The sequence below is a fragment of the Ammospiza nelsoni genome, chromosome 6 (assembly GCF_027579445.1).
Source record: "Ammospiza nelsoni isolate bAmmNel1 chromosome 6, bAmmNel1.pri, whole genome shotgun sequence".
NCBI lineage: Eukaryota > Metazoa > Chordata > Aves > Passeriformes > Passerellidae > Ammospiza > Ammospiza nelsoni.
Window position 1 is genome coordinate 61,730,741 of NC_080638.1, and position 10,010 is coordinate 61,740,750.

Here is a 10,010-nt window from a genome sequence, read left to right on the forward strand (position 1 = left end):
AATGACCCCATGCACCAGTGCAGGCTGGGGCTGAGCTGCTGGAAGCAGAGTTGGGCAGAAGGAGCTGGGGTGAGCCAGCACTGTGTCCTTGTGGCCAGGAAGGCCAATGGAACCCTGGGCTGCAGGAGGGACAGTGTGGCCAGCAGGTGACCCTGCCCCTCTCCTCAGCCCTGGTGAGGGCTCAGCTGGGACTGCTGTGTCCAGTTCTGGGCTGCTCAGCACAAGAAATACAAGGAATTACTGGAGTGGGCCAGTGGCTGTGAAGGTGCTGAGGGGACTGGAGCATCTCTGCTGTGAGGAAAGGCTGAGGGAGCTGGGCATCAACTCTGGAGAAGTGACAGCTGAGAGAGAGGGGAACCAATCAATCCACAGAAATACCTTAAGGGCAGGTGTCAGGAGGATGGGAACAGACTCCTTCAAGTGGTGCCCTGAGACAGGACAGGGAGCAACAGGCACAAACTGAAACACAGGAAGTTCCATCTGATTATGAGGAAAAAAACCTCTTTACTGTGCAGGTGATGGAGGCCTGGAACAGGCTGTGCAGAGAGGTTGTGGAGTCTCCTACTCTGGAGATGTCCAAAACCCACCTGGATGTGATCCTGTGCTTGAGCAGGGGCTTGGATGAGATCTCCTCCAGAGCTCCCTTCCAACCCCATCATTCAGTGATAACCTCACCCACAGGTCATTGCTGATTTTTTGATAGGATCCTTCACATGCATGAAATTCAACACATTTGTAATTCAGCAGGCTTGGGGCTCAGTTTCAAAAGCATTTTGAGAGGATACAAAGGCTCCCTGTAGTCAAAGGAGAGGAAACAATGTGGTTGTTGGAGTTACAATTACACCATCTCACATTCTTTTGGCAGAGGAGTTCCGGGCCCAGTTTGGGAGAGCAGATAAAGCAGGAACAGGGATCAGACCTGCAGCTGCACCCCGAGGCCAGCCTGGAGCTTCCTGCCTGAACCCACATCCACTGAGCCCCGTGGGATTCCACCAACAGCTCAGCAGCAGATCTGCCTGTCCATGCAATGTAAGTAATGCTTTTAGGAGCATTATCCATGCAGGGTTTTCCCGTACATGGAATTTGGCAGGAAGCCATTCGGCCGAATGCTTCACATTGCAAGAAAATCAGCAGAGTTGTTTTCTTTTTAAATTACACTTATTAAAAAAAAATAACCCCCCTACTAACAAAGTAGGAAAGTTATTCACCATCACCTCAGGCTCAACCATGCAGAATCAGATGGTTAAATATGCAGATTTTAAAGGAAATATCATCCTTCCCACCCTCCCACCCTTGTGCTTTATCATTTAAGCAGCGGCAGCTCCTACAGCAAAAACTGGGTAATTCATATAATGCAACAGTAACACAGAAACAGAGTTCCCAAGTCCAAGCCCCATCTATCATAAGTAACTACATGATTATCTCTTCCAGACACTGATCAAATCCCAGTTTATGAGCAGTTTGCTTTTTACTGCTATTACACAAAATGAAAAGTTCTTCCAGAACCCTGCTGCTCTGACGACGATGAGTCTTCCTCCTCTCCAACCAAAACCTTTCCAGGACCAGTTTATACATGTTTGTTCCTGCACTCAGTGTTGTCCTTAACTTGAATTGTTTTTCCTCTCCCTGGTATTTAGTCCTCTGATATATTTATAGAAAGATCATATCCTCTTTCAAACTTCATTTTGCTTGGAATAGTAATGTTAGAAATAGACCGACGAATTTACTGCGGTGGATAGGGACAGACAGACACACAGACACAGAGGCTAGAGCACTCATTTTAAAAGAAATGCAGAAAATACAGATGAGTCAATCTTTAGTTAACAGTGCATTATTTCAATCGTGTCAGCAACACGTGTCAACTACAATAGAAAAGACAGATCAAGTTCAAAAGTGATTTTCAGGGGGTTTTAGATCTAACGTCTATCCATCTATAGAAGTACCAGAAAGCCTACCTGGAATTCCATAAAACTCTAGCCTAAGGACAGTACCAAAAGCCCACAATGAATATAATTTCTAAAAAAGAGAGCTGTGCAGACTCAAAAGTACATTTAAACAGAGACTAGTTTGGGTGGTAAATAATATTCAGAAAAAGAAAAAATAATCAAGTCGCTATTAAAAAAAAACCTAGAAGGAAAAGAGATTGAACATACTATTGTCTGTTGGGAGAAAATTTCTTTCACAAAAATATTTTCTAGCTTTGCTGCTCTGGTACATCAATCCTGAGCACTCTAACTTTTGACTTATAATGATATTCCTTGAGATACAGCTTCACCGAGGGAGGAATGGGAAGTGCATCGATACCATCATAAGTTGTACAGTTGCAAATGACCGTTCTACATATATGCTGGAGCGAGAAGGGAAAGGTCCTGTTCAGGGGAGTGGATAAAAGTGGTTCAAAGAACATACAGGAGCTTGGATCTTTGTAGTGTTCTAGGAGCCCTGTGATGTCAGGAGAATGGAAGACACAGGGATCGTGGGCATCAAAGCTGAAGTTGTGATTCCACTGCTCTATCCGGGCGTGGAGGGAGCGGCTGTAGCGGCGGAAGCTGACGGAGAACAAATAGTCCTCCTGGGCAGAGTCTCGCAACAGGAACGTTCCCTCTGGCTTCCCTTCCAGCAGCGCCTCGGCGGCGTATTTATCCATGACTCCCCAGTAGCAGGGGTTGTTATTGATCTGGAGGAGGTCTGGCACTAGGCAGTGGACATAATCAATCTGGGTGTGGTATTTCGGGGGCGTTTCCATCCGCAGCAGCTCGTCATCCGTTTCCCACTTGGGCTTGTTTCGTTTCCGAGAGCTTGTGCACAGGGTTATGACTTCATCATCGGAGTCCATGTCACTCTCATCTCTGCTGCTCCTTGCCACTTTACCTGTCACCAGCTCGGGCCTCGGGTCCCCCCGAGAGGAGCTGCTGTCAGTGAAGTCACAGGACTGGGAGGGAGAGTCCATCCCCCCATTGGCAATGTCCTCGTCTCGCAGCTGGTCCTCCCTTTCCTCGTGCTGGGATAAATCAGCAATTATCCATTCTTCTGCCTTTGGACTTATAGGGGCCGTGTGCCTTTTGATCAAGTGCCAGCGGAAAGCCAGCTCTGAGCGAGGAGGGAAAGGACACTTATCCAGCATCAGCTCACTGATATGGATCTTCCTTTTGGAGGGCAGTCCTGAGGCATGCCGGCTGCTGCAGTTCTTTATGGGAAAGCACTGACCCACAGCATCCTGCAGCTTCTGCTTGAGAGAGCGCCCCAAAAACCTGTGCCCACAGGACCTGTCTAGATCCAGCTCGATGGACGAGCAGCTGTATTTCCTCTCTTGGCTCCTTAAATTAGTCCCCGACCTTCCTGCAGCATTTGCTGTTTCAGGATCAGGGCAATGCTCACTTTTCTTGGACCAGGAGAGCTTTTTCCCACTCCAGACATATCCATCCTTTCTGTCTGCACTCCTGCTCCGGCTGCTTTTGGGCCTCACATCTGCGTTTTTCGCGCTGCTGTCCTTGTTCTCTGCCATTGTGACAGCTTTGCTTCACGAGCTGCCAGGAAGCACACACTGCGTTTCTTGTGGGGTTTTTCTACATAAGGAAGCTTCCTCGAGGCACTTTCTGGAAATATCTAAGGAAAAAGAAAACACAGCTCAGTTAGCTGCTATGCACGCACACAATGCAACAGCAGTGCTGGTGGGTACAGGACAACAGTGACAATTAATTGCTGACCACGTAAAAATCATGTGATTGAGGTGAATTCAGTAGCACACCCCATAAATACAAGATCCCAGGAAAAAAAAAGCTCTCTTAACCCTTCCTTGGGAAAAGCATCCTCCAGAAAAAAACTACCTTAACATATTTGTTGAGTTTTCATTCTGATTATGCAGCAGAGCAGAACGTTTCAGGCGTTGGCAGCCCCATTGTGCCAGGGCCCATTTCAGAAGGAAACCCTTCCTGGGGCAGGTGATACTGCTTTAGCTGTTCAGGGAGCAAATCCTGCATCTCTTCCAAATAACCTTTCAAGGAGGAACAAACCAGAACAGAAACAAGTAGGTCAGAGTACAAAGAGCTACTGTACCTAGATGATATGCCTGTTTGCTACTAATCCACAGGATGGAATGACAGAGATCTTTTTCTTAACTGACACTTTTGGGTCACTTTCAGGATAAAAAATAAAAAAAAAAAAACAAACCTAAATTTTATCAGTCACAGATTCTGTCAGTTTTCTGAAAGCTGTTTTCCTCTGCCTTTTCAAAGGAAGGGAGCTAGGAAATACTGAGGCCCTAAGGGATTGAAATATCTGGGGCTTTACATACTGAAAAGGATTAAAACAATCCAGCCCCTTACTAAAAGCAATTTTAAAAGGCCGTGAAAGATGGAACTGCTTATTACTCATTAGAGAAGGAAGTTTACATTATTAAAATCAGTGTTGCTTTGAGACCTACGGTTGCTGATTTCATTTTCTTTTGTTTCCAAAGTTATATTGAATTCTCAAACAGATAAGAGGTTTCCTTTTGACTGCTGCACTTTGAAAAAAATATGAAAAAAATCCTCTTTTGATTACTCAGTTGAAAGTGGAGCAGGATTTTTTCAAGATACATAGATAGCAATATGGTATGGATGCTGTACCCCCTGAGGCATGGCAGGATGTAGAAATATTTCCCATCACTTATCATAATCAGGATATTGTATGATTCTGTGATGCTTCTGCACCAAAACCATGCACAGCTCATCTGTTGCACCGGGGGCTTTTTTTTCAGCTGTGGGTTTTTCTGTGTTTTTTGGGGGTTTTGGACTTTTTTTTACAACTAATTGACATGGTAAATACTAAGCAGGAAAAGAAAAGGGCATCCACTTCCTCTCTCCATTCAATCCATTCTCATCATCAGGATTAGCCAGCATGACACAACCTCTCTGCAGTCCCCCGGGGCTGCTCTGCACAGGCAGGCTGAGTTGGAGCCTCTGCTTTCAGTAAAAGAACAAGACAGCCTTGCCAAAAGGCTCACATGCAATCTGTGGGCCAAATCCATCCCAGATGGAACTTTCACCCAGGAATTTTTCACATTGCATTCCTTATTTAAAACCCGCAGACCTGAGAGCTGTGGGGGAAAGGAAAAAGGCAGGGGAAGGGAGGAGATGAAGAAATGTAGAAGGAAGGTAAGATGGGTTCAATATTGAGAATATGCTGGGAAGAAAAATGGCATCAGAGCAACGCAGATGAATATCACCTCACTGGTACCAAGAGGAATCACAGGAAAGGGTCCATATTTCAGCAATTACAAATCAAAGATTAAACTAGAGATTTATTTTTCTTCTCTCAGGGTTTTGCAAATTGCTTTTCAGTAAAATAATGGCAAGACACAATGAAGACAGGAGAAAGGAAACGTGCATATGAAACTCGAAACTTCTTTATTTAGACCAGAATTGATTCATCGATTGCTTTTGGAACCTTGATATTTTTCATCCAGCAATACCTAGAGTGAAGCAAAGAATTTTCTCCACAATTCAAAAAAGAGAGAGAAAAAAAGCAATCTCATTTACCCTGGTGATAGCCTGAAGTCACTGAAGACAAAAAGTTTTTAGATTCATCCTGTAGTAAAACATGTTAATTGTCTATATATGGGATTTTTAATTGGAGAGAGAGGTATCACTGAGGTTGCAAAGTCAAGTACTTAAAAATTAGGATATGACAGTTTGTAATTGCTTTTGAAACCTTCAATTATCTCATTCTGCTCATCCAGCCCATATAAGGAATAAGAACATGCAGATTTTGGGTTTTTAATTAAAAACTGCAAAACATACAAAGCCCAGAAGTGCCTGTTATCTCCTAACTTCAGCCTTCCAACTGAAAAAGCTTGGTTTTTATGGAATTTCTGTGCTGCTGTTGAATTGAGCTGTAAAGCCACCTTCCCCTTTGTACCTTTCTGCTGTCATGAATCATTAGTGGTACCTGAACCCTGCAAGAGAAGCTGGGGAAGCAGCACGTGATGCTGCAAAGCCACGCACCATTAGCCAGAGCTGCTTCCCTGGGGTTTGAAGGGCTGCTGGAGCCCAGGCGCTGCTCCTGCCACGTCAGAGCAGCAACTGCTAATCAGACAGAGCACCAGAGCTGTGAAAAGAGCAGGGAACAAATGAAGAAAAAAGGGATGTCATCCTACTAAAGCCAGGTTTGAACCTGACCATGTGTTATAAGCTATGGGAGAGCTGCCTTCCAAATCCCACTGTTTGGCATTACAGTGAGGGATCACACCTTCACACCCTTCTGGATCAGTGATTCACAGCCCCACCAATAAAATGGGGAGCAAAAATAATTAAAGTGTCAGGAAGAGAAAGGCATAAAGGGCAGGGGAGGCATTCAGTGCTCTATTATCACTTGGGGCCATCCATCTAAGGCAGCTCTTCCTTTCACTGCAGCATCCCAGGGAAATGCCACGGACCTCCATTAATGCCTGGGAGAGCAGGACAGGAGGGCAAGGATAAAAGAGAGGGAACACAGAGTGTACTTTTCCCTAGAGGGGAAGGTTAAATGGAGGAGTCCAGCACTGTGCAGCTCACACACATCAGGTCTGAGCCCTTTTTGGGAGAAATAATGAGTGTTCTGCCTGCAAAAGGGGCACCTCAGGCATCTCCGATGATGGCAGGTTTGACAAAACCCTTATGCTGGGAACCCTTTCCCCTAAGGAAACAGCAAAGATAAAACACATGGGGGGGATGAGCAGAGTTCACTTGGGGCCACAGGACCCGGCTGGCGGTCCAAGGTTACCCAACACTGCCACACTACAGTCCCTGAGGACAGGCAGAGAGCTGGGTGGCTTTTGCTGTTGGTTTTGTGCTCCCTTCTTCAGAGGTTCCTCTCTCTTGTCTGCAGAGAAAGTGTTTTTTCTTTCAGGAGCTGATGCCTCTACCCTGAGACTTCAAGCCCAGACTAAAACCAATATCCAGTTGCTGTTTGGAGGGATAACAATATTCCCTCCTAGGCAGGGGTAGGCTGCAACCCACAGCTGTGATAAGACAGTGACAGCCTCACCATATGTCTAATCAATAACCCAATACCATACATGTAGACAGCCTTTTTTTTTTTTTTTTTTTTTTCATTTATTCAATAAATACTTGAACACTGAACTGCTTTAACCAGATACTTCTGTCCTGAGCTGCTGGATCCTTGCCTCTAGCCCAACAGTTCTTTTCATCAGGCTGCTTCCCTTTCTGTGTAAAGAAGGAGCAGATGGTGGGGGGTCTCCAGCCCAGCCTCCCACTTGGAGTGGGATTGCTGCCAGTGTGGGCTCAGGGGAGCCTGGCCATGTCCTGAAAAGCTCCCAGGATGGAGGTCCCACCACCTCTCTGGTGCTTCCATGCTGCACAACCCTCCTGGTGCAGGAAGTACTTGGAAAGTTTTCTGCCCAAGCACACGAAGCGTTGCTGTATTGTTCCTCTAATTAAACAACAAAAGAAGGCTCACAAAGAACAAGCAATCAATTCTGGAATTGTTATGGAAGTTGATTTTGTAGAGCTGATAAAATCTTGAGAGAGAAGAGCAAGCTGCAATAAACTGGAGTACTTTTTCTTTCATAACTTACATAAAAGTTAAAACAAAATCTCACTGGTCACAAACTGCTTTCATTAATTTCACCCAATTAGATTTTGGCCACAAGACCACATTTTAAAACCTGACCTTCCCAACCTACTAAGGATAACAATAAATCTCAATTCCTTTGTCTTAAATTATTTTTCTCCAGTTCTGGCTTTGCTTTGATTTATGACACCATCTAAAAATACCTAAGCTTGACTCCAGAGGCCTTTACAGCAAATTAAAGCAATTATCACACATACACACAAAAGAAAAAGACTTTCTAAAGGCACCATTTGCAACCTAAATATTTCTTCTTTGAAAATACCTTTGATTTATCCCCAGAACTGTAGGAGGAAGGGGGGCCATGCCCAGCTAACCCCAACACGGGGATATTTTATTCACTCCCAGGAGGTGGAACTGAGCTGGCAGCAGGTGCCAGAGGTGAGGGCTGCTCCTATCTCCTGCCTTAATGAAGCTCTGCTCATTAAGCGTGGCAGAAGAGATGCAGGCAAAGCTCAGCGGCCTCCCCAGCACTAAATCAGTGAAAGCTTTATGCTCCATGACCAACACTCCGTGCTCCACCCAGAAACCGAGGGGAGAGCAGCAATTCCCGGCTCGCAGCCACTCACACCTAATAATCAAGGCAGCCCCAGTTCCCAACCGGATTTAAACTCTTAACTTTGCATTTGGTGCCTGTCACTCCGGACAAAGCCACAGAGCCTGCAGTGCCCTGGACCAGTGACCACCCCTGAAAAACCTCCCCCTGAAAAACCTCCCCCCATTTGTCCTCAAAGAGTGATCCCAGCAAGGCAGCACCTGCAGGCAAGGAAATTCATTGTTACATAGAAGCGAATGTAAAATGGCTTTTGTACCGCAAAACACTTTAAGTGCAGTTTCTATCGGAGACTCTGAAAATTAAAGTGATTAGGGAAAATAAACACATTTGACAGGCATTTGTCTCCATCCCAGGCAGCGGCTTGCAGCAGGAATAGCTTGGTCTTCCCACTCATCTGATAAGCAGTTCAGCTCCGAATCATTTCTCTAGAACACATTATCCTCGCCAGAAATCACGATTTACTGAAATATGTAGGATACACCCATGGAAAACATGTCTCTACACAGCTTCCACGAGGTTTAATAATGAAATCTGACCATATTTCTATAATTTTTTAAAGAATGTGCCTGCTTTGTAATCCTGCCACTTATTCATTCATGAAACTACCAGCAATGTGAGTGTTAGAGAGAAACACATTTCCAATATAAATAAATCACTCTGCTCACCCCAACAACCAATAAACCCGCTGCAGAACAAAACTGAAGATAAAAGGGCTTTTCCTGGAAGAAATTTTTTCTTAGAAACCGGAATAAACTGGGCCAGATCATTAAGGCTACATAAAGGGAAAACAGATAACGCTGTTTTCCCCTCTTTATTTCAGGTATCTTCAATTCTAGCATTTTTTTTAATCCTTCGAGAGATCAGCCAGGATGTTCTTCCTATTTTTCAGCCAAAAAAAAAAAAAAAAAAAAAAGCTGAATGATTTTTGCAGTGCAATCACTACCTGCCTGACTACCACTGCTGTCAACTCCACCTCGCAGAGGCATCAGGATGGCTGGAATTCCAGAGTAATTCCATAATGACCATAAGGATCTCCAAAGGGACAGGTCCTGCGGCTGGGTGAGCACAGCCCCGGTGTTACTGGGGTGCTGCCCAAGGGGGGCGGAGGGCAGAGGCTTTTCCCCTGTGCCTCTGGAGGAGCTGCCATTGAATCCATACACAGAAGGATAAGCTGGGAATGTATGTGCCCTGTTTACGTTCGGGTACACACGTCGGGCACGGGGTTTTTCAGAGGGGAAGCACACAGACCGAACCCCCGGTGACAGAGCGAAGACCCCGGACCGGATCCCCTCGCGGTGACCGGAGATCCCGGGCTGAGCCCCCCAGGCACTGACAGCGGCTCAGAGCCCGGACCGAGCCTCCCCCGGTGACAAAGCTCAGCTCCTTGTCGAGTTACCCCGGTGACAGCGGAGCCTGGACCGAGTCCCCCCGGAGGACAGCGCTGACCCCGCTCCGAGCACCGCGGTGACAGAGGGCGGGCCCCCGGCCAACCCCCACCGGTGACCGGAGACCCGGTCCGAGTCCCCCGGGGACTGACAGGGCGCAGCCCCGAGCCCCGCCGGTGACAGGAGACCCCGATTTCCCCGGCTCACCCCCGCCTGCCGCCCTCAGCTCCATCCCCGCCGGCCCGGCCCCAACTCACCCCGCGGGGCCGGCGCTCTGTCCGTGTCCCCAGCCGGGTGCCGGCGGGCTCGGCGCTGCCAGCCGCGGCCCCTCACCCGGCCGCCGCCGCCGCCATCCCCGCTGCCGGGGCCGCCCCGCGCCCGCCCCGGCCCCGCCCCGGCGCTGACGGCTCGGGCCCGGCCCAGCGAGGGCGGAGCGGCGGCGGCGGGCGCGGGAAGGCTCG

General features: G+C 47.2%; 1 protein-coding gene across 2 annotated transcripts; it reads right to left on the reverse strand.

Moving 5' to 3' along the window:
- Positions 1-1,767: 1,767 nt before the first annotated feature.
- Positions 1,768-9,907, reverse strand: SOCS4 (suppressor of cytokine signaling 4). 2 transcript variants are annotated; one of them, XM_059474326.1, is made up of 2 exons: positions 9,807-9,907; positions 1,768-3,606 (listed from the first exon to the last, which is right to left on the reverse strand). In XM_059474326.1, exon 2 carries the CDS (start codon positions 3,503-3,505, stop codon positions 2,195-2,197), a length of 1,311 nt encoding a protein of 436 aa, XP_059330309.1. In that variant the 5' UTR covers positions 3,506-3,606; positions 9,807-9,907; the 3' UTR covers positions 1,768-2,194. The 2 variants fall into 2 exon arrangements, with proteins under 2 accessions (XP_059330309.1, XP_059330310.1); XM_059474327.1 differs by lacking the exon at positions 9,807-9,907 and adding an exon at positions 3,828-3,869.
- Positions 9,908-10,010: the final 103 nt, after the last annotated feature.